The sequence below is a fragment of the Capra hircus genome, unplaced genomic scaffold (genome assembly GCF_001704415.2).
Source record: "Capra hircus breed San Clemente unplaced genomic scaffold, ASM170441v1, whole genome shotgun sequence".
NCBI classification, from domain to species: Eukaryota; Metazoa; Chordata; class Mammalia; order Artiodactyla; family Bovidae; genus Capra; species Capra hircus.
In genome coordinates this window covers 768-25,045 of record NW_017189634.1, presented here as the reverse complement: position 1 = coordinate 25,045, position 24,278 = coordinate 768, and the positions used below count along the sequence as shown (strand labels likewise).

At 62.0% G+C, this 24,278-nt stretch overlaps 1 protein-coding gene across 1 annotated transcript in view; it reads left to right on the top strand.

Moving 5' to 3' along the window:
* Positions 1 to 23,983, top strand: part of LOC102172805 (exonuclease mut-7 homolog) — a gene marked incomplete at its 5' end in the record, with an annotated part of 41,587 nt that extends 17,604 nt beyond the window's left edge. The window contains 6 exon segments of the mRNA XM_018044603.1: positions 8,333 to 8,386; positions 8,514 to 8,645; positions 21,638 to 21,731; positions 23,326 to 23,364; positions 23,367 to 23,781; positions 23,783 to 23,983. Of these exon segments, the coding sequence (XP_017900092.1) occupies positions 8,333 to 8,386; positions 8,514 to 8,645; positions 21,638 to 21,731; positions 23,326 to 23,364; positions 23,367 to 23,781; positions 23,783 to 23,876 (828 nt within the window).
* Between the last annotated feature and the right edge of the window lie 295 nt (positions 23,984 to 24,278).

The window sequence follows — 24,278 nt, the reverse complement described above, 5'->3', positions numbered from 1 at the left end:
TCTAGGTGAGTGATCACACCATCTTGATTATCTTGGTTGTGAAGATCTTTTTTGTACAGTTCTTCTGTGTATTCTTGCCACCTCTTCTTAATATCTTCTGCTTCTGTTAGGTCCATACCATTTCTGTTCTTTATCGAGCCCATCTTTACATGAAATATTCCCTTGGTATCTCTAATTTTCTTGAAGAGATCTCTAGTCTTTCCCATTCTATTGTTTTCCTCTATTTCTTTGCATTGATCACTGAGGAAGGCTTTCTTATGTCTTCTTGCTATTCTTTGGAACTCTGCATTCAGACGCTTATATCTGTCCTTTTCTCCTTTGCTTTTCGCTTCTCTTCTTTTCACAGCTATTTGTAAGGCCTCCCCAGACAGCCATTTTGCTTTTTTGCATTTCTTTTCCTTGGGGATGGTCTTGATCCCTGTCTCCTGTACAATGTCACGAACCTCCGTCCATAGTTCATCAGGCACTCTGTCTATCAGATCTAGTCCCTTAAATCTATTTCTCACTTCCACTGCATAATCATAAGGGATTCGATTTAGGTCATACCTGAATGGTCTAGCAGTTTTCCCTACTTTCTTCAGTTTAAGTCTGAATTTGGTAATAAGGAGTTCATGATCTGAGCCACAGTCAGCTCCTGGTCTTGTTTTTGTTGACTGTATAGAACTTCTCCATCTTTGGCTGCAAAGAATATAATCAATCTGATTTCGGTGTTGACCATCTGGTGATGTCCATGTGTAGAGTCTTCTCTTGTGTTGTTGGAAGGGGGTGTTTGCTATGACCAGTGCATTTTCTTGGCAAAACTCTATTGGTCTTTGCCCTGCTTCATTCCGCATTCCAAGGCCAAATTTGCCTGTTACTCCAGGTGTTTCTTGACTTCCTACTTTTGCATTCCAGTCCCCTATAATGAAAAAGACATCTTTTGGGGGTGTTAGTTCTAAAAGGTCTTGTAGGTCTTCATAGAACCAGTCAGCTTCAGCTTCTTGAGCGTTACTGGTTGGGGCATAGACTTGGATTACCATGATATTGAATGGTTTGCCTTGGAAACGAATGGAGATCATTCTGTCATTTTTGAGATTGCATCCAAGTACTGCATTTTGGACTCTTCTGTTGCCCATGATGGCTACTCCATTTCTTCTGAGGGATTCCTGCCCGCAGTAGTAGATATAATGGTCATCTGAGTTAAATCCACCCATTCCAGTCCATTTTAGTTTGCTGATTCCTAGAATGTCGACATTCACCCTTGCCATCTCCTGTTTGACCACTTCCAATTTGCCTTGATTCATGACCTGACATTCCAGGTTCCTATGCAGTATTGCTCTTTACAGCATGGGATCTTGCTTCTATCACCAGTCACATCCACAGCTGGGTATTGTTTTTGCTTTGGCTCCATCCCTTCATTCTTTCTGGAGTTATTTCTCCACTGATCTCCAGTAGCATATTGGGCACCTACTGACCTGGGGAGTTCCTCTTTCAGTATCCTATCATTTTGCCTTTTCATACTGTTCATGGGGTTCTCCGGAGAAGGCAATGGCACCCCACTCCAGTACTCTTGCCTGGAAAATCCCATGGACGGAGGAGCCTGGAAGGCTGCAGTCCATGGGGTCGCTGAGGGTTGGACACGACTGAGCGACTTCACTTTCACTTTTCACTTGCCTGCATTGGAGAAGGAAATGGCAACCCACTCCGGAGTTCTTGCCTGGAGAGTCCCAGGGACGGAGGAGCCTGGTGGGCTGCTGTCTATGGGGTCGCACAGAGTTGGACCCGATTGAAGTGACTTAGCAGCAGCAGCATGGGGTTCTCAAGGCAAGAATACTGAAGTGGTTTGCCATTCCCTTCTCCAGTGGACCACATTCTGTCAGACCTCTCCACCATGACCCACCCGTCTTGGGTTTCCCCGCGGGCAGGGCTTAGTTTCATTGAGTTAGACGAGGCTGTGGTCCTAGTGTGATTAGATTGACTAGATTTCTGTGAGTATGGTTTCAGTGTGTCTGCCCTCTGATGCTCTCTTGAAACACCTACCATCTTACTTGGGTTTCTCTTACCTTGGGCGTGGGGTATCTCTTCACGGCGGCTTCAGCAAAGCGCAGCCGCTGCCCCTTACCTTGGACGAGGGGTAAGGAGCAGCGGCTCCCTTCGCACTTGTCAACATGCTCTTAAAGAAAGCCAGCACTGCTGGCAAGGGAAGAGGGGAGGCTCCCGCCCCCGCAGCAGAAGCTCGGGGACTGTGTCTGCGCTTGCAGGGAGCAGACCCTTCAAGGATGAGCCTGGGTACCGGCCAAGGATCGGCCAGGCTGCACTAAGGTGCCTCCCAGCCCTCCTGCTGCTTGGGGCCAAGTATGAGTGAGGCGGTAGAGTCCGCCGAGCAGAGAGCCATCCGGCCAGCAAAGAGGAACCGGGCGTGACGACTGGGGAGGTTCGCAGCCCCAGCAGATGCAGGCAGAGGCCAAAGTTCAGTGATGGATGGCTTCCCCGGGCAGGAGCTGAGGAGCACGCAGTCTTGCTGAGCAGCCACCTGCCTGGTGGGAGCCGGAGTGGGAGCAGGTCGACCTGGGCGGCCGCCGCTCCGCTCAGGGTCTGCCTGGTGGCCCCACCCTCCCCTAACGTCTGCGGCCAGTTCCTTGCAGCAAACCTCAGTGTGCCTCTGGCTGGCCCCACTGCCCCAGGGACCCAACGGACAGGGGCACCAGGACAGACACACATCCCCGAGGCTCATCTGAGCGGCTCCGGTGTCCTGCACCTGGGCCACTGACCTGGTGGATTTAGGGCACTGAGGACCTGTCTCCATGGGTAAAGGAGTCACTAGTGTCCCTGGCCTTTTGTGGCCTTGCTCCTCAGAACGTGGCCGTGGGCTTCCCCGTGGAGGCCCTGCAGGAGAGCCCACAGGGCTGGCTGGTGGGCCGGGAACCGTGCCCAGGGCTCCATCCCGTGAGCGGCCGAGGTCGCCGCTTCACTGTCCTTTCCACCAGTCTCGTCAGCAGGCAGTCACGTCTCACAGCGCCTTTGCTCACCTTTCTCCGGGTGTTGGTGAAGCCAGGCAGCCTTTCTTGTGCTTTCTCGCTGCCTGTGCCCCTGTGAAGGGCCCCGGGCGGAGAGCCGCAGTTCTGACCCTGGCCTCGGAAGGCCCACTGGGCTGGCACAGTTGGCCTGCAACACATGACGCTGCTTTATTTTCTGCTGATACGCAGAACCGCATGGACCTTTAGCTCTTAGTTGCTTGAGAATTGATCTTACCTTGGAAACCTCGCAGAAATCTCCTCAGTTCTACTGAGTTGGCTGTTGGTTCTTGGGGTCTCCTTTGTGGACAAACCATCTGTAGACAGGGATAGTTTCATTCCTTCCTCCCCAGTCTTTACAGGTCTCATTTCTGTCCCGTATCCTCTCACAGCAGTCGAGGCCTCCCTGGTGGGGTTAACAGATGGAACTGTGGCCGGCTGTCTCAGTTCTGACTTAACGGGCTGTTCCTCCGTGACGTGTGGCGGCTGCCAGCCCCCACCGCAGGATGCAGGCTTCATGCCTGCTGCGCATCTCGTCACGAAAGAAGCTGAGTTCTCCCCGATGCTGCCTCTGCAGCCATTGAGACCGTCCCTGTGACCCGCGCACGTGACGAGCCTTTTCAGTTTGGAGCCAGCCTTGCATCCCAGTTGCACCCAGCCTGCCAGCATGTCACGTGGCTGGACCTGTCTTCAGGACCATTCTGACACAGGATTTCTCCTGCTCACCATCTTCTCTTCTGCTTCATAAACAAGCTGGGGAGTTTTCCCTCCTCTGCTTTCTGCTACTTTGAGTGATATTTGGATTTTTCTCTCAGACACTGGCTGAGTTCCTGCAAGGCCACCTCAGCCTTGTGTTTTGGACAGAGGAATCTAGGAGTTTCTGATTCTTTTTATTTAATAGTTTTAGGACTGCTTAGCCGACTGCATCTTCTTGAGTCACTCGGCAAGCCATGCCTTCCTCCAGAGTGTGCCCCTTTCGCTCAGTGCTCCAGGGGCGAGGCAGGTCTCACTGCCCGTGAAGCTTCGCAGGGCCTCGCCGCGATCAGCCTCACTCTGACTGTTGCCACTTGTGCCTCACCTGTTTCCTGATTGTACACAGTGCCCGTCACCTGGATGAGTCCCTTCAAGTGAATGGTATCTGGCTTTGTTGATCCTTTCTGTTGCATTTTTGTGTGTGTTTTTATCTCATTAATTTCTCTTTTTATCTTTATAGTTTCCTTCCTTATGCTTACTTGGGGTTGTTTCCAAAAGGAGTGCTTAGCTCTTTAATTCTCAGCCTCTTAAATCCTACGATGTAAGCATTCAGGACAGTAACTTTTTCTTGAGGTAATGTCTTCACTGCGTTCCATCCATTTTGATATGTAATATTTTCATTACTTTTTAGTGCTAATAGGTTTTGAGTTTTGAATCTGAGTTCAAATTACTTATTTGAAAGGCTGTTTTTCAGTTCCAGAAAGCTGGGGGTTTCCGAGCTCTTTGGCATCTTCTACGAATCGGCTTCTAACCTAAGTGGATAGTAGGCTGTATTCTGCCGATTTAGACGTTTGTGGGGACTAGCTTTGTAGCCAAGCAGACGGTGCTTTCTATAAACGTTCCACGTGGACTTTAAAAGGCCACAGTCTCTTCCAGCCACGTTCACGTCCCTCTCTTGCTTCGGCACACTCAGTAGGTCAAGCTCACTCAGTATTTCCTCAAATCATCTGTATCTTGTTTTGCCACTTTTCTGCCACTTCTGCCAATGACCAGGAGAGCTGTGCCGAAGTCTCCAGGGGACACTGGGCTTCTCAGGTTCTCCTTGCGGTCACGTCCGCACTTGCGTTACCTGCTGGGAAGTGGCTGTTAGTCGCACGTGCACACGGCCTCCAGAGTTCTCATGTCTCCCTGCTGGGCGAGATGTCCTACGAGACGAGCCTCTGGCTCCACTAGCAGCCTCACCGTGAGGTCTGACCGAGCCGACACTGATGCCATCCCACTGATGCCATCCCACTGATGCCATCCCTCCAGCACCCTCAGGGCAGGCCTTGTGTGTCAGCTTCTCGCCCTTCTGCTCTCAGCCTTCCTTTGCTCTTGTGACGCATTGTTTCTGGTTTTACAAGGTCTAGTCTGCCGGGCTTTGTTTCCCAGCCCGTTCGTTCCGTCCACTTGCGTTCGTTGTAACTGCTCGTTTGTGTTTGGCTGGAACACACTGATCTGTTCTCTCTCTCCTGTTTCTGTTCTTTTTTCTCCTTTGGTTCTTCTGTTCTTTTCTCTTTTTCACACTTTTTTCTATTTTTCCCTCTGTTAATTTGAAAGTTACAAATCCTATTTCTGTTCTTTTAGGGGTTAGCCTGGAAATTTCAGCATGTATATTTGAGTTAACAACGTGTAAAGTTAAAATTAATCCAAAGATTTCAGATCATTTTAGCTTTCTCACCTGCTTTCCATCTTACTGTTATTTTCCAATATTTTTAACACATGGTGGTTTTTCTTAGTTTTACAAATTAGACGTTACATTTCTTTTATGTATTCAGTGACTCTTAGAATTTATGGTGTATGGACATGCACAGGCACTCCGAGAAGAGGCGAACTCTTTATTAAGGGATTTCCTTTGCTATGACCTTTCACTGGGGCCGCTTTTCCTTGAAAATTCTGTTTCCTCTCTCTCCTGAAAGGGCGTGTCGCTGGGTCTGTGACTGTGGCCTGAGAGGACTCTGAGAAGAGCCCTCTGCTCTTGCCGTTGCTGTTGGACCGCTGCCTCTGTCCTGTCGCTCTCGGTTCTGTTCTTGACTGCCCTCTTGCCTGGATCTTTCTTTATATTCACCTCAGTTACGTGTGTTTGTTTCCAATCCTGTTTTTATTCATCACATAGATGTGTCTTTGTTTCCACTACAAAGTAACCGCTTGCTTCGTTGCTTTTTCTCTCTCATTGTGGTAAAATATATATGGCAGAAGATCGATCATCGTAACCATATCTAAGTGCCCAGCTCAGCAACATTAAGTGTGTGCACAGTGTGTGTGGCCATTGCCACCATCTATTTCCAGAACTTTCAGCTCAGACCGAACTTCTGTAGCATTAAACAGTCGCTCTCCATTCACCCCTCCCCCAGCCCCTGGTAACTGCTGTCTACCTTCTTCCTCTATGAATCTAGGCCCTCTAGGGACCTCACTTAAGGAGAATCATACAACATTTATCCTTGTGTGTCTGGCTAATTTCACTGAGCAGAATGTCTTCGAAGGCCATCCATCCTGTAGCCTGTATCAGGTCTTACTTCCTTTTTAAATCTGAATAAGTTCCATTGTGCGTGTGTGCGTGTGTGTGTGTGTGTGTGTGTGTGTGAGATCTGCTGATGGACACTTGGGTTGCTTCCCTCTGGCTATGGTGAATATGCTCCTGCTGTTCACTGTGATGAGCAAGCATCCGTTCACGCTTCTGCTCTCAGCTCCTGTGGGTCTGTACCTGGCCGGGAGATCGCTAGGCCGCACGGTGATTCTGTGTCTGATCTTTCGGGACACTGCAGCGCTGTCCCGTGGCAGCCGCACCGCTTTACATCCCCACTAGCAACGCGTAAGGCTCCAGACTTCTGTACATTCTCAACACTTATTTTCCTTTTTAAAAATAAAAACCACCCTGACAGATGTGAAGTGATCCCCAGTGTATCACATTTCCCTGATGACTCATGTTGAGCATCCTTACATGTGCATGCTGGTCATATGTGTGCCTTCTCTGGAGAAGTGTATTTTCTCCAGAGAAGACGAAGGGCAAGGTCCCTTGCCCACATATTGACTGGTTTATCTGCTTTTCCTGCCATTGAGTTGTGGGAGTTATTTATATATTCTAGATGTTAATCCCTGATCAGATATATATTTGCAAATATTTTTCCCATTCTGTGGGTTGTTTTTTCACTTTCTTGGCAGTGTCCTGTGATATACAAAAGTTTTTTAACTTTCACAAAGTCCAATTTATTTTTAATTGTGTTGTCTTTGCTTTCAGTGCCACAGCCAAGAAATTGTTGCCAAATACAACGTCATGACTCTCCCTGGCGTTTCCTTCCCAGAGCTGCAGTTCAGCTCTCACGCTAGTGAGCTGGCCCCTCACACTCTCCAAAGATAACACACGAAAAGGAAGCAAGCTGGACACGTCACAGCTGTCACGTCGTTGACGCGCACTGCGCCCCTCGTGGCTTGCAGGGTGGATCCTGAGCCCTTTTGGCGTGATCCTTGTAGACTCTGATAACTTCTTTGCTGTCTCATCTAAAGAGATGCTCCAGCTCCTCAGATCTAGAATCAGCTACTCCTCCGAAACTCCCCGGTTCCTTTTAGCATGAGCCCTGTCTAGGAGTCAGCCTGCGTGAGGGTGCTTAGAGCTGCAGGGCTGGCTCTCGTTTCCAGGCCTTTGCGGCGGGCCGGGGATGAAGTGCCTCTAACTGTATGTAGCACCTATTAAGGGAGCCGAGAAGATCCCCTGGAGAAGGGAATGGCTGCCCACCCAGTGTTCTTGCCTGGAGAATCCCCGGACAGAGGACCCTGGCGGGCTGCGGTCCATGGGGTTGCAAAGAGTTGGACGTGACTGAGCGACTAATGAAACATCCATCAAATATATATAACTCCCATCCGAAGTTTTCCATTCAGATCTAGGGTTTCTTGTGTGATCTGCTTAGCTTTCTCCCAGATCTCCTTTCTCTGAGCTGGAAAATCCTACCACCACACCAGCATTACCCGTCTGGCTTACGTCACAATCCACAAACGTCTCAGAACAGCCGTGGTGGTGTGCCCATCACCAACGGGTGTCACTGCAGGGTGTCTTCCAGTTGGGTCTGCAGCCCCAGAGTCGCCGGGTCAGTTCACTGTGGCTTCATGGCATTTGGAGTATTTCTCTATTTGTGGTTCGTGTGTCTCATCTCTTTTGGGTTTATAGAAATGGCTTTTTAAACTTAACCTCGTTGGCGGTTCAGTTCGCATGTCTCTAAGGCCAAATCTATCACGGCGCGCGGTGCCCAGGCTCAGGGTGCAGGAGCCCGGTGGCTCCGACAGTGAAGAGCCTGCCAGCAGCACAGGAGGCCTGGACCCGATCCCCAGGCGGGGAAGATACCCTGGAGAAGGAAGTGGCTGCCCACTCCAGTGTTCTTGCCTGGACCAGAACTCCAGGGACAGAGGAGCCCGGAGGGCTGCAGCCCATGGGGTCACAAAGGGTCGATCACCACTGTGTCACCGATACTCCCGCTTTCTGTTACTTTCAGATGCAGGAGAGGCAGTGAAGGGGGGGGTGGGGGCAGGGGGGACAGTGGCGAAGGTTGGGACAGAGGGGCCTGGCCCTGGGAGTGGGCCTGCAGCCTCACCTGCTGACTTTTCCTCCTGCGCAGGTTGCCAGGCAGGAGGGGAGGGTCATCCTGACCTCGGGGCTGCCATACCACAAGGTGAGGACTCGCCAGCCCAGGCTGCCCCCCCTGCCCCCGCCCAGGGCAGACTGGATGCTCCAGGCTCACCTCAGCTGGGGGGTGGGGCCTAGCTTCCACCCCGTGCGAAGGCTGCTTCTGCCCGCAGCTCCGGGCCCAGGTCGGAGCTGGGCGCTGCCTGGCAGTGGACTGCTCCCTCAAGGCCCAGCAGCAGGCGAAGGCCATCCTCAGGCATTTCAACGTGCGTGTCACCCCCGCGGACATCTTCAGCCGCTGCCAGGTGGGTGCCGCGGGCCCCAGGCTGGGCGAGGGGCCAGTGTGTGCGGCCCAGGCTCTGTGACTGGCGAGACCCCGTGTGCGGCCGGGCCTTGGTTTTCTGCTCGGCGGAGCAGTACCCCGATCTGTGCATTTCCTCCCAACCCCTTCCTCTGGAGGAGGGAAGGTGCCTGTGTGATGAAGACCCCAAGGCGTCGGGGGAGCCTGCGGGCATTTTTACCAGCTTTTCAGAACCTTGTGCTGGCGCGTCGTCTTGAGAAAATGGAGTTGGGGCACTGAGAGGACACCCCACTGGCACCCCAGGGAGCCGTGGAGCCTTCAGATCCGTGAGGGTGGTCGCTGCCCTTCGCAGGAAGAGTCCGGGCCACATCCCGGCACTGCTTCCCTGCCCCAGTGGGGGCCCCGTGGAGGGGCCAGGCTGCAGGACACCCCAGGGGTGGCGTGGGGCCAGTTCAAAGGAAGGGGGCAGAGCTGCACCCTGGCGGGGGGAGCAGCCAGTGCCCCCGGGACAGGAGACAGTCCTGGGGGCAGCAGGGCCCAGGGAGGCGCGGGCTCTGACCCAGCTGCCGTGGATGGACAGAGTCGGGGCGTCCTCACCCCGAGTGGGGAGGTGGGGACCTGCAGTCAGTGGAGCATCTGCCCAGGTGAGCGGAGGCGGCAGCCGGGGGGCAAAAGTGGGTGCAGAGGGTCCAGGACACGCCGCAGGGTGGGGCCCGGATCCCAGGTTTGCGGCTGAGGCCCAGGCCGTCGGCAGGGCAGGTCTTGGGTCTGGGCTCTCAGGAGGCTGGTCTAGAGGGCGGGCCAGGTGCACCAGGCTCTCCAGGTAGGCGCTGGGGAAAGGGGCTTCCTGCCTGGCTGGGGTCCTGCCAGCAGCGTCCCTGTGTGGTAGGTGTGCGTCCCACATGTGGTCAGCGGGCAGTGAGGACAGAGGAGGGCGGCCACGGGGCTGCTGGCAGGGGGCGGGCACCAGGCAGAGACCGTGTGCCCGTTGTTGGCTGCAGCCCAGGAGGGAGGCGGGGTATCGGCACCCGGTGGGGCTTCGTCGGGAGGGGTCCCCTGTGGAGCCTCTGAGGCCCAGTGCTGTCCAGCAGCCTCCAGTGGGGCTCAGCTGCTGAGGAAGGTGGGCTGAGTGCACCCCAGGGCAGGACCCCCATCCGGTGGCAGACCGCTGTCCAGGGGTGCTGCAGCCATGTGCCGGGACCCCAGGAGGCAGGCGCGGCCACACGCAAAGAAGGGCCCCTGAGAGCTAGGGTGCTTGAATCCGCACGCAGCCTGTCAGCACGCAGGCGTCGGGGGCCACACGGGCGTCGGGGGCCACGCCGGCGGCTCCCACCACGGTCCTCGGCGGCGCCCAGTGCCCGTGGGTGGAGAATGCTCCCTGCTGACGGGCAATGCCTGCCCCAGGGCAGGACGCCTCAGGTAACACACCCCACCTCCCCTGCCCAGAGTCCCCTAGCCATGAGACTCCCAGCCTCACCCAGGAGCTCAGCCCAGCACGGTGGCTGGGAATGACTTCCCTTCCCTCCCCAGCTCAGTGGCCTCCCCACTCCCTGTCTGAGCTCACTCCCGGTGCCTGAGCCGGCTGGCCTCAGGGCCTCCCCCAAGTGGACAGGGAAGCCCAGGCTGCGTGGATGCCCCAAGTTGATGGCCCGAGGCACAGTGACCACTGGCTCCATGCGACTGCAGACCCTGCCCTGCCTGAGGCCACAGCCCCGGCCTGCATGGCCCCTGAGCCCGGGTGGGCATCAGAGGGCACTGGCCAGCAGAGAGCCGCACGCATAGGACTGACCGAGGGGGCACCTCCGTGTGGTTCTCGGCCAGCAGGGTCCCATCCTGTGCCCCCGGGGCCCGAGCTCCCTGGACGCTGGCTCAGAGCCACCGCCGCCCCTGCCCAGGCCAGAGCCCGGCCGCCTCCCTGCAGAGCCCGGCCGCCTCCCTGCGGAGCCCGGCCGCCAGGCTGAGTTCCCGTTTGCTCCTCCTTTTCCCTCCTGCTATTTTGGTGCTGTTCCCAGAGGGAAAGCCTACTGGACGCACGAACCGTTCCCAGAGCCCGCTGGCCGCTCTTGGGGCTGCACATCGGGGTATGCAGCGGGAGCGAGTGAGGCTGGAGGGGTCAGTGGGCCCGGCCACGCGGGGGCGGCCCCTGGCAGTGGGGGGGGGCAGCCCGCCCACCCCAGGTCCCAGAGGGCGAGGGGCGCTGGATCCCTCCAGCAGGGCAGGGTCATGACCCCCGGAGCTGGTGACTGGGGCCTGGGACCGTCCATCGGGAGCGTCCGCCAGGAGGACGTTCCCAGTGCCGTCCACCCTGGGAAAGGGTCTTATCAAAGAAACTTAAGCTTAGAAAAAGTCCCAGAGCAGGAACCCAGGCATGGTCAGGCATAACGTCTGTTTCACCATCCCTGCAGCCCCCTCTTCTGTGGTGGGGAATCGGCTATGCCCCTATGAGGGGTGTCCTGGGGGTCAGTGACGTTGGCCCCGGAAGTGGCCTCTAGGAGGACAGTCACCCCACCTCAGGGGGGTGCTCTCAGCAGAGGGTCCCCTTGGGGGTGGTGCTGGGGGAGGAGCCTGCAGCCAGGGTCAGGGCCTCGGGGCGGGGCCTCTGGGGTGGGTTTACGACCCAGGAGCCCGGAGCTGGGCAGAGGCCGTGGGAGGGAGGAGGGTGCTGCCGGGGCTGATGTCTGGTGGGGAGCCGGCTGAGCGAGGGCTCTCAGGGCCTGAGCACGGGAGAGGCCCCTGGGCCAGCGGCCTCCAGCGTCCGCACCACACCTGGGAGGCCCACAGTGACGGGGGCCTGGAGTCTGGACACAGGGGCCAGCAGGTCACCGGTGCCCAGCCGTCCCCAGGCATGGAGACCCTCCCTGTGTCCTGAGGGGCAGCAACAGGCGTGGGGACAGACAGGAAGAGGCGGCAGCCCTGACCCCACCCCCAACCCCCCCACCCCACCCCCGCCTTTGTGCTCTTCGGCCCCCAGCCCCGTTCCCACACTCCGTGCCCCCGGGGTCACACAGGCACAAAGGCTGCGGGAGGAGGGGCCCCACCCTGTGCAGGCAGGGACCTGGGGCCACTGGCTCCCGAGGCCGCAGGAGGGGCCTGTCACAGGCCTCCAGGGCAGGGGGGCCGACGGGCCCAGTGTGCCCCCAGACTCAGGATGCCAGCCAGGGTGCAGGGTCATTGGCAAGCTCAGCACAGCCCCCCGAGGGGGCACTCAGGTGGGCCCCACAGATCGCCCCAGGCCTCCCCACAGCCTACAGGGCCACCTTCTCGATGACTCCTCCCCTTCTGGGAATGCCCCGGGTCCACTGGAGCCCAGCCTGGGTCCCAGCACTTGGCTCTTGGGGGACCTGGGGACCTGGACCCCCATGGCCCGGGCCCCCGCTCCTGGTGGCCCACTTCTTTATGAAGGCCCCATGGCTGGCATGACAGCAACGCCCACACCCCTGCACTGAAGTGGGCTGCCTCAGGTGCCAGCCAGCTGGCTGTCTGTCAGCGTACCTGCTCCACGTGGACCTCACATCCTCCCGCAGGGCTCCCAGGGGCCCGTGTTGTCCAAGACATGTGAAGAGGCCCCTGGAGTGGCCGGGGCGGGGGCCCGGCTCAGTGCCCGGGAGGACCCTGGCCCAGCTCACTGGAGGTGGCCTCCGAGCACCCACCTCCTGGCTCCCTTTGTCCTGGGGCCGCTCCTCTCTGGACTTCGGTCCTGACCATGTGCTCCTGAGAGGGGCCCCTACCCCCTGTCTGGGGTCCCCCCGGGATACACCTCCTAGACGCTGACAGGTGCTCACTCTAAACGGGAGTCTCGCTGTTGTCGCGCTGGGTCCCCGTTGCCGTGAGCCTCACTGTCGTCGCGCTGGGTCCTCGTTGCCGTGAGCCTCACTGTCGTCGCGCTGGGTCCCCGCTGCCGTGAGCCTCACTGTCGTCGCGCTGGGTCCCCGCTGCCGTGCGCAGGGCCTGCTCCTAAGCTACGGTCCTCGGACGTCTGTCTCGGGGAGCACAGTGTCTGGGATGCAGGCTCCAGTGGCTGTGCTGCGTGGGCTCCGCGGTCCCGAGGCACGCAGCATCTTCCCAGACCAGGGGCTGGACTGGCATGACTCTGTGCCCTCGGAGTTCCGGCTTTGAGCGGGTCGGCCCTTTTCGAAAGTGAACGTCTGGGGCTTCCCTGGAGGCCCAGATGGCAAACAGTCCGCCTGCAATGCAGGAGGCCTGGGTCCAGTCTCTGGGTCAGGAAGCTCATCCCCTAGAAAAGGGAGTGGCTGCCCTCTCCAGTGTCTTGCCTTGAGAACTCCATGGACAGTGGGACCTGGCAGTCTGCAGTCCATCCGGTCGTAAAGAATTGGACACAACTGAGCAACTAACGCTTTCACTCCCCTTGCTTTGCAAGGCAGATTCCTAACCACTGGACCACCAGGAAAGCCCCAGAGGGTCACTGTTTAAAAGGGCCGACCTGCTCAAAGTGGGCACTCCGAGGGCACGGCCTCACCCGACAGAGGACAGCTGTGTAGCCCACAAGGGCCCAGTGCCTGGGGTTCCCGGGTCCTGGTACACAGACCCATGAGGTGGACACGGTCCCCAGCCATGACTACTGGCCCCCGCCAGGCCAGCGTGACGTGGGCCTGAGGGGAGCCGGTGTGGGTGGGAGAGGACAGGCAGGCCTCTGGACGCCACCTGGTTCCCTTGGCTCCATCCTCAGGCCCGGGGTCAGTAAGGCACCTTGGGCAGCAAGAGGGCACCCGAGAGTCTGGGGGCTCCTGTTCCTCTGCACCCTCCCCCAGCCCACGTCACTGCCTGAGCCAGCCACGGAGCCAGCAGGAGCCCCTGGCCGGGTGTGTCAGAGTGTCAGGCCCTTAGTCATGACTGACTCTGTGATCCACAGACTCCAGCCCACCAGGCTCCTCTGTCCGTGGAAATCTCCAGGCAAGAACACTGGAGCGGGTTGCCATGCCTTTCCCCGGGGGGTCCTCCCCACCCAGGGACTGAACCCAGGTCTCCTGCATTTCAGGCAGATCCTTTACCACCTGAGCCACCAGGGACCCCACACACGTCAAAGGCCAGCTCTAAACCCACAGTTCAGTGAGCTCGAGAGAAACAAACAGGGAGGGCAGGGCGCTGAGGGCCTGCCTTCCTCAGGGCGAGGGGCACACGGGCCCAGCCGGGGCAGCAGGGCAGGTGGGAGAGGGCCCATCTCGGCGTGAGGGTGCCCGGGCCGGGCTGGCGGGGGCGCGGGAGGCACCCTCCCCCAGAGGCCAGACCTCACCGCTCAGGAGCCAGAGCCGGCGAGCACAGGCCTCGGGGTCTGCAGGGGACCCACCCCACCTCTGCTGCTGGGGCTAGTGCCAGAGAGGGCTGGATGGACGCAGGGGCCTGGCCACTGTTCCCTCAGCCCTGGATGGAGCAGGCAGGACAGGCTCGGGGCCTCGGAGTGTGCAGCCCTGGTTGGGTGCGGGAGGGTCCTCGGGGTGACAGAGTGAGGCCTGCCGGGCGGTCACGAGCCCGTCCGTGTGCTAACAGGGCAGTGGCCTTTGGCTAGATGGCCCGTGCAGGGGGCACCCGCGGGTGGGCAGGCGCCAGGAAAGGCACGTGTCAGCCCACCCTACCTGGCCACCTTTCCCTCCCTGGCCACACAGAGTAGTTGGGGGGAGGGGACCCCTTCCTGCCCCCTCCCAGGCAGCCCCTCCGCCCACCCACCACCCTGAGCAGGGCCAGTCATTGGAGGCACATCTGGGGCAAGGGTGGCCCCGAAGGTCTCCAAGGGAGCCAGGGTGGCTGGTGGGGTCTTGACCTGGGTGGGTGGGGGTCTTGGTGAGCCCACAGCCAACCCGGAACGAGGAGCCTCAGGAGAAGGTGGGCAGTGGGCGTGGGAAGGTGCACTGTTGGGGTCCCTCCGAGAAGTGGAGGAGCTGGGCTGGGCAGAGCAGTTGGTGGTGGAAAGGGGTCCTCTCCGGCTTGGCCTGACTCAGTAGCCCTGGAAGGGGCAGGAAGGGAAGGACCGGGGACCCCCAGCTACCCGGCTCCTGCCAGCCTTTGCTGACCTCACTGGATCCCACATGTCACCCCAGCTATGGGTGCACCTGAGCAGGTGCTCTATCCACCAGGCCTGCCAAGCCTCAGTTTAGATGCCACCTCCTCCAGGAAGTCTTCCAGGTCCCCAGCACAGTTCCTGGAGTACCACCATCCTTTGGAGGAAGACTCTGGGGCGCCCCCTCCTTGGTCTGTGGGTGACAGGCCCTCCCCCCACTGTCTGAGGGCCAGGCCCTACTTGCCTGTGGCGGGGGCACACGGGGGCGGCCCCTCCCGGACTTCCCCAGCCCGCACCCCTCTCCCGCCGTCTGGCGCCCACCCCCTCCCACACGGCCCTGGGCGGCTGTGGTCCCCGGCGCGGGAAGGCGGGCGGGCGGCCGTTTGCTTTTGAATCCGGGCCGGGCGCCCTGAGTGGCCCTTTCAAAGGCAGGCGGGGGCGGGGGCCGTTCCCAGGCGCGCCCCGCCCCCCGCGCCGCCCCTCCGCCCGCTTTCCCACGCGCCCGCCGCCGGCGGTTCTCACGGCCGCGCCCCTCCCCCGTCTGGGAACTGCCCGCGCCTGCCGCGCCGGGGGTGCCGGGGAGCCCCGAGAAAGGGGTGCCACCCGGGCTCCTGGGGACGGCGAAGGGGCACGGCCGCCCGGGGGACCGCTGGGAGGGGTCGCCTAGAGGGGTTGCTCAGGGAGGGGTCTCCTGTGCTCCCAGTGGGGTCCTGGGGGACCTGGGGGCGCATAGTGCCTGGTGGAGTAACCGGGAGCCACAGGAGGGGCTGTGTGCCGCCTCGGAAGTTGCTTGGGTGGGGTCCCAAGGACCTGCCGCCCAGGGTAGACTGAGGGGGCCCCAGGGGTGGGGAACCACCCCAGGACCTGAGTCCCGCCGCATTCTCTGACCCAGATTGTATTTCAGTGAACCTGGGACCTGTGGCTGCCCGCCCGCCCTGGCCTCAGAGACACTGGGAGTCCTGGCCATGCCTGCCTGTCCCCTGGGAACAGTGAGCTCTGCGATGCCCCTTCCCTGCGTTGGGGCCCCCGGCTTGGGAGCAGGTCCCGGGCAGCCCTCACTGGCGCTGCCCCTCCTAAGGGCCCGGGCGGCTGGTCGCTGGACTTGGAGAAGGCAAGGACAGAGCCGGTGGACGGGAGCAGCCAGCACACTCCCATCAGCGGTCTGAGACCTGCGTGCTGGCCCCTGCGGGACAGGGGCTGCGACCGTCCACTGTGAGGGGCCGGGGGGACTTCACCACCCATATGGGCCATGCTCACAGCCCTCTGCCTGCCTGGGTGGACGCCTGCATCCAGGTGAATGGACGTGGGGTCTTATCCTGGCGGCCTGAGCTGTCAGCCCGCTGTCCCCACACAGTGGACCTGGGTTGGGACTGCGGCTGGGAGAGGAGGGGACGGCTTGAGAGGATCAAGGCACCAGGGGGGCGAGGAGGGACCCCAACCGCAGCCCAGAGCCTGAGGGTGGGGCTCAGACCCACCCTGGCCCCAGGCGGGGGGCGGGTGGGGCGACGCTGGCCAGGCTGCCCCTCAGTCAGGCCCCTGTCATGCAGGCTGCTTCTCGGACCCGTGCTTATCTTCCGCGGCACCAGACGTGCTTTCCTCTCATTGTCCCCAGTGCCCGTCCCCTCCCCATCCGCCTGCAGAGGCAGCACTCCCGTCACGGCTCCTCCCACCCCACAGTGGAGGCCCGGGACACACCTCTGCACCCCGAGTGTGAATGTGTGTGTGCATGCACAGGAGGGCACCTCCACTCCTGCAGACTCATGTCCTCACCTGACACACGGACATATGCACACACAGACACAGGTGCACACACGCACACAGGGACACGCACAGACGTGTGTACACACAAGGACACACGTGCATATGCACATGGGGACACATGCGCACACAGACATGCACAGACATGCGTGCACATAAGGACACATGCACACACGCACACAGGAACACACACATGGACGCAAGAACACAGACGTGCGTACGTGGACACAGACATGCACACACAACAACATGTGCACACGCACACAGGGACACACATGCACACGGACACGCACAGACATGCGTGCACACACAAGGACACAGAGACGTGCACACACACACGGGGACACGTGTGCACATGGGCACGCACAGACATACGTGCACACATCAGGACACGTGCACACGGACATACACACGGACACATGCACACACGGACTCACACAGACATGTGTGCACACACAAGGACACACAGACACATGCACACACAGGGACACAAACACGGACACACAGACGTGCACGCACGCACACGGGGACACACGTGCATATGGACACGTACAGACATATGTGCACACAGGGACAGACACATGCACACACAGACACGTGCACACACGCACATGGGAACACGTGCACACGGACACGCACAGATGTGCACACACAAGGACACGTGCACACGCATAGACATACGTGCACACGCATAGACATGTGCACACACAAGGACACACGTGCACACGCACACGGGGACACACGTGCACACTGACAGACATGCGTGCACACACAATGACACAGGGACACATGTGCACACAGGAACACACATGCACACACAAGGACACATGCACACACGGGGACACGTGCACATGGACATGCACAGACACGTGCACACAAGGACACATGCACAGACGCACACAGGGACACACACACGGACACACAAGGACACACGTGCATACACGGACACACACAGCCGCGCTGAGGCGGGTGCTCTTGCACCCCGAGGACCTGGGTGCTTCCAAGGCACCCTCATGCAGAGAGGGATCCACGCCAGACCAGAGCTGACCCCATTGTGGTCTCCGGGGCCCCAACCCAGCTCTGCCCCCTGGGGTGCCGACAGCGCTGGAGGCCGGTCCCCCACCACCCTGCCTGCGGCCCCCAAAGGGGCTTGGCCATGGCCGGGTGGGGGAGGGGCCGGGCCTGTGGGAACTGACCTCCCTGGGCCGGGGGACAGGGCAGGCATGGAGCGGCCCCGCGGGGCTGCCAGCCTGGGTCTCCAGCAACGGGGACAGAGGCGCCGGCGGGGGACCGGAGCCTGCTTCACGGGTCAGGAGAGCCCTGGCTGGGATTTCAGACTTCCCCAAGCAGGCCCCACCCCAACCCCACACCTCCTGGGAGGCCTGGGCTGGGCCCTGCTGCCCCCACGTGCTGTGGTGGGGAAGGGGTCGCCCCCCCAGTGCCTGAGGGCTCAGCCAGGGTGGTGGAGGGGCAGCAGGGTTCCCAGCCCCTAGCCCGGGGCCAGGGCTGGTCTGGAAGGAGGCGCGCAGCTCTGCCTGGGCACTCGGAGCTGACAGATGACCCAGGGCCCCTCCAGAGCCGCCGGACAGCGTGGGAGAGCGAGGTGGAGGGCAGACCCAGGCAACGCCTAATCGCTTCCTCCATCACCGCCAGTCCATCCACAGGGTGTCGGGCCCGCCCCCCCCCCCCCCCCCCCGCCAAGGGGTCTTTCATACCAGCCCTTTGTCCCTGCGCCCAGCACCATTTGTTGGGGCGGCTCTGGGGGGTCATGGTGCACAAACCGGCCCAGGGGGCCCTCTGGACCCAGCGGTCTCAGGACCTCAGGCAAGGATTGGGGGTGGGGGAAGCTTGACAGGGACCAAATGGGGCCCGGAGCCTGGGAACACACTGGTGTCCTGCAGCTGAGGCCCGCTGCGTCCCCAAGCCTCTGACACGAGTGGGAGGCACTTGCCAAGTGCGCGGAAAGGCATCTGCAACCCCCCGCCCCACGGGTGCTTTTCTTGCCGCGTGGTTGTGCGAAGATGATGTTTATTTTTTCTGCTTTTTTACCCTTTGCTGTAAATTTGCTCTAAACGAGTACGGAACAGGTATTATTCTAGAGCATGTCATAGCTTCTCAGCCCAAGCCCCCATCTTCCCTGCCTGCAGGGCCTCCAGGGCCTGGGTACCAGGCTGACCGCATCTCCCATCCTGGAGGGCCTGGCTCCCGCTGGGGGTGGGCAGCGAGGCCTGGGGGGTTCGCCAGGGCGCTGGACAACCGGGAGCGCAGTCCCAGCTTGCAGCTGGCAGGGCAGGGAGCCTTGCCAAGGTTCTCGGAAGTGCATCCCTCCACTAGGCTCCCAGCCTGTGGTCCTGCCCCCTCAGAAGCGCTGGCTCTGTCTCATGCCCTGTGCCCTGGCGGCCCCCATGTGGCCCGCTCCAGCCCCCGACTTGGCCCAGGACTGGTGGACGCCTAAGGGCGTCCACAGGCAGTTTGCGCCAGGCTGTGTGCGGCCCGTGGGCAGAGCGTGGGTGAGGGGAAGGCCACTGGCACCCACGCCTGGCCTTCCCGCTGGCCTCTTGGGCTCGGCCAGGCCCACATGGCAGCCCTCCCCCAGTCCTGACCCCAGCCCACCAGCCGTCCCCGCCCAGCGGCACAGCGCACACCGTGGGCCCTGGCGTGTGTGTGCCCTGGGCTGGTGGGAGCAGGCGTGCCTGGAGACACGCGACTCGGGGCAAACCCGGGGCCTCCCTCTCAGCAGGCGCTGCTGGATGCAGTTGCTACCCCGGCCGCCGCGGCCAGGACTCCTGGGCTCGGAGCTGAGAGCAGGCTGCTCGTGGACGGGCTCCCAGCACCTCTCCAGCCGCCCCTCCCCAGCTCTGTCTCAGAGGCTCACAGACATGCCAGGCCATCGCGGGCAGGGATGCCTCCCAAGGAAGTGGCCGGAGTAGCCCCTCACCGCCCTCCTAGGGCTGTGGAGGGCGGGCTGCCCAGCGCACCTGCCTGGCTTTGGGTCCTGGGCCACCACCAGCCCCCTGGGCTGGCCCCTGCTGGCGGCCTCACCCCGGGGAGGCAGCCTCCCTGACGGTGGGCTCCAGACCCTGCCTAGGAGGGCCTTAGTCCTACCCGGAGTCGGGCGGCTCAGTGGGCATGAGCTCCAGACAGCCTGAGCGCCGTGGGAGCCAGGCCCAGGTGGACCCCGGGAGAGGGGAGTCAGGAGCCTGCCCACCCCTCCTGCCCCCACTCACCCGCCTGACCAGGCTCTGGGGGTGGAGGTCCGCCCTGCCCTCAGGCCCCCAGCCTGGATGGGGTCTCAGACACCTCTAGGGACCGAGGAGACCACACTGTCCGGGGCACCCACAGCCCCCGCTGGTGTCTGACCAGATCCGCTAATGTCCAAGTCTGGGGTCTGCACAGCCCCTGCAGGGAGTGGGCCCAGCTCAGACACCACTTGCCTGCGCCTGCACAGCAGGCTGAGGCCCCTGCCAGGTGGGGGTGCCCGCCCAGCGGATGGGTGACCGTGAGCAGGTTTCTCAGCCCCTGGGAAGCTCCTTCAGAACAGGGATTTGGAGGCTCCGTCCTCCCCCATGGGGCAGGGGGACGGGCCATCAGCCCCTGACTGGGTGGGCGCTCAGCCCCTGGCTCCGCTCTGGGTGCCGGGCAAGGGTGGCTGGACTCTGCGGGGGACAGGAGATGGACAGGGAGGCCCTGAGTACGGGCCCTCCTACAGACGGGGACCGCAAGACAGGGCGGGCAGGCGGCTCGGAACCGGCTCTTCCAGCTGGGCGTGGTGGTGGGGGCAGGGGTGACCGCCAGGCCTGGCCATGGGCAGCGGCCGTGGGAAAGCCGGCACCGGCGCTTCCCGAGGGTGGGGCAGGCCTTGCGGGGCACCGGGCGTTTGTCTGTGCGTGACTCAGCGTGAGCTGGCGCCCCGCCCCGGCTGCACACTGCCGGGTCCTGGGAAGACCACAGACCCCATCAGAGGACCCCACCCCACCGGGCTACCGTACCTGCTGGTGCTAACCCTCTGGGGGCCCCAGGCAGCAGCCCAGCCCAGAGACCAGCTGGCCCGCCTCTTTCCAGCTCCTTCCTGGCTGGGCCTGGAGTGCCCACGGGCCTGACATGCAGCCGGGGCCCCGCCCACACTCCTGCCCAGTCGCCCCTGGTACCTGCAGCCAAAAGGGAGAAGCACCCAGGGGTCTTCCTGTGCTGGAGTCTGGCCGGGGGAGGGGAGGCCCTCCGGGGGGCTCTGGGAAATTGATCCTGCCCATCTGGCACCTGCCCACCCTGGCTGTGATGCTCGAGGCCCAGCTCCATGATGAAAGGCTTGGGGGGAAAGAGGGCATGTGTGGGCGGGGCAGGAGCCCCCCAACCATGGCTCCAGGGGCCCCCACCACTGCCCGCCCCAGGCACTCCACCTCCAGGGCACTGACAGGGCTCACCAGGTGAGGGGGGTGCCAGGAGCACCAAACAGGAGCCCTCCCGTGGACCGGCTTACCCCCTGGCTGACAGGGCGCCTTTGTGTGCCCGTCTGGGAGCCGGTCAGTCCCCCGCACCCTGCTCTCCCGCTTGGCCCACCTTGCCTGCCCCTGGGGACCCTGTGTCTAGATCCCTGCCAGGCAGTGGCCGTAATGAAGTGATGGGCTAGCCGCATCGGGAAGCCCATCCCACCCCGGGGATGGTGAGGTCGGGGGAGCTGAGCCAAGGTCTTCACGGGAGCTCATTGCACGTCCTAGACCAGGACCCTGCGTGGCTGGGCTCCTGCCCTGCAAGTACGCTGTGCCCAGCAGGCTCCAGATGGTGCCAGCCCCCGGGGGGAGGCAGGGCCAGCTGTCACAGAAGCATGGACGCCGGAATGGCCCTGGCTTGCTCCAAAGTGGGCTGAGGGGTCAGAGCAACTATAGGGCCACCCCCCTTAACTTTCTAATGCGGGGCCTCTGTCCCTCACCAGTATTGAGCCATCGGGGCCCGGGCTTGGCGCTGGGGTTGGGGAGGACCGCTGGTTGGTGGCAGAGCCCTGCAGGGGCTCAGGAGTTGGAAGAGGCCACCCCGGGCCAGCTCAGAGCCCATGCAGTGGGGGAGGGCTCCCCGGAGGTGGTGTGCCCCGCGTCCTGTGGCGAGAGGAAGGGAGATGTCCTGTGTCTGTGAAACCCCCTGGGCTGGGCCAGAACCACAGGGAGTACAGGGCTAGGGGCAGAGGGGCTGCGAGAATGCCCCGCAGCCCCAGCGCCTCCTCTGCCCCCCAGGCCTGCAACTGTGACCGGTACCTGAAGGTCTCCAAGGACGTGATGAAGCAGCTGGTGCGGCTCAGCGTCCACCTGGGAGGCCCTGGTGGTGCCAGTGAGTGGGGCTCTGTGGGGTCTGTGGGCGGCAGCCCTGCTGCTGGGTGCTCCTGGGGCTGACCCACTTGGGCCACCAGGGCGGTGCCCACAGGCGGGGGGGGCACCAGGAAGGGGACTGGGGCTTCTGGCCCACGGGACCTGCACGTGCAGGCCCCCAGGGCCTCTAGGGTCGTGTCCCCTACCTTTTCCCCAGTGGGCCCTGCTCAGTCACCCCGCCACACTCATGGAGTGTACGTGCACACATGCAAAGACACGCTTTCAGGCAGAGACACGCTCAGCAGCACACACGCTCACACGCCTGCCTGTGCACGCTCAGCCACGCGCACGCTCATCCCTGCCTGTGCATGCTCGGCCACGTGCACGCTCACACGCCCGCCTGTGCACGCTCAGCCCTGCCTGTGCACACTCAGCCACGCGCACGCTCATCCCTGCCTGTGCATGCTCGGCCACGTGCACGCTCATCCCTGCCTGTGCACACTCTTGCCTGCCTGTGCACGCTCGGCCACATGCATGCTCACACCTGCCTGCCCTTGTACCACGGGCCTCACCGAGCAGCAGTCTGAATGTTGGGGAACCTGGGCCCCCGGGAAGGCGGGCGAGCCCCGGGTGTCCAGATCAGGGGCCCAGCCTCAGCTTCCCTGCGTGGAGGGCAGGCGGGAACGGAAGAAGGGCCTCTTGGGACAGCCTGAGGAGGGAGCCTGAGCCCAGGGCCCCTCTGCACAGTTGGTGCCCCCGGGTGCCGTCTTCTCTGCTGGCCGCTCCTGCCCTGCCTGCATCCCTCGAAGTCTCAGGGCTGCCCGCACAGTGGATGAGCGATGGTGATGGCCAGTGTCCAGCCCTGGGCAGCTCTCTGCTCTCTGCAGAGCGGCTGCAACTTGCTTGAGGCAGGGGGAGGGGCAGGACATGAGCAGTGGCCCCCATAGGGGCCCCCAACACCCTGACTGTAGGTTCGCCCTGGCCCTGGGCAGTACCCCTCGGCTGTCAGCTGAGGCCTGAGGTCGTGGCCTCGCTGGGCCCCATGGAGGCAGCAGGACTGGGCGGGGGGCCACCTCCATTCAGCCTCCGGCTGCGGTTAATCTGGAGCCATCTGCAGGGTGACGTTTGCCGAGCAAATTACCAGGGTCAGCGGGCCTGGGCGGCTTCTCCCACCTGCTGGCCAGTGCCCTCCGCGGGGGTGGGGCCTCCCACGGGGTCTCTCCTGCACCCGGAGCCCCCACGGTCCCCTGGGCCTCTGCCCACCCCGCCCTGCCCCATGCTGGTTGGTTGCGAAACGCACTCCTTGGCAGTGGGCTTATCTGCTCATCGCCACAGATGGGCCGCCCCCACACCGCCCGGCCCGAGGCTCTCAGGCCCCCAAGTGCCCTAATCAGCCGATCTTGTGCCCAGAACTTGTTTCCCAAGGACCTTTGAGCCCCAAGAATGTCCCAAGGTGTGAGTTCCCGTGGGAGGGAACTGGGCTGGCACAGAGCATCTTGGCCCTCTGCCCTTTGCCCTCTCCCTGCAGGGTGGGGGCTGAGCACTCGGGGGTGCCTTGTGGCTGCTGGGGCCCCCCGCCCTTCCCTGGGACTGACCCTGGTTTTCTTGATTGACAGGCACTGAGGGCCCCCACAGCGATGGTGAGCAGGAGGCAGGTGAGCCCTGAGCCACCCACCAGGGACACGAGGGGCCCCGGCATCTGGAGCCCCAGGATGGGGGGGAGGGAATGGGCCTGTGCCCCACGGGGAGGGCCGGGAAGGAAGAGGCCAGTCCCCCGTGACCCAGAGGGTTCCTAGTAGGAGAGGCAGGGGGCGGGCGAACAGCGTGGGATGGGGGCCACCTGCCTGCGGGCAGGGCTCAGGGTGGCCGCTTCAATGTCCAGGCTCAGCCCCGGAGGAGGCCCCCGGGGGCTGCTCCTATGACCCCCCTTGCCGCTGGCTGGAGGACGCAGATCTGCAGACCCGCGTGCCAGCCACGCTGGCCAGCGGCACCCAGCTGCAGCTGGCGGGCGTCCCGGCAGGCGTGCTCCGGCGGCCTGGGCTGGGGCATTCCTGCTGCTGCTCCGGCTGCGGCAGTCTTCTGGGAAGGCTCCCACCCGGCCCGAGTCACCAGCAACTTCCAAGAGGTCCTGGAGGGCGCCCCCCGCCCAGCCAGCGGCCCCTCCTGAGAGCGGGGCCCGGGCCGCCTGGAGTAAACATGCCGACGCTGCACAGGTGGGGGCCGCGGGCTCCTTCCTCTGGTCTCCGCTCACCCCTGCCCCGCGCTCGCCAGCCCCTCGCAGCCTGAGCGCTGGACCCAGGTGGCCCCCCAAACCTGCTGGAGCTCAGTGGGTGGGAGGTGGGGGTCCCCCCACTGCGCTGTGACCGTTTCTGTCGCCCCCTCCACCACGCACCCCCCAGGGTGAGGGCCAGGCCCCCAGGTCCTGGGACAGGGTCTTCCCTGGTTTCCCCCAGCGAAGCTGGCCATAGCTCCCCTGGGACTTCAGACTCTTTCGAGCACAGGAGGGGGTCCTGGGGGACAGACAGGCCCCCGCCCAGCCAGGCCGTGACCCTGCGGGGCCTCAGCCGTC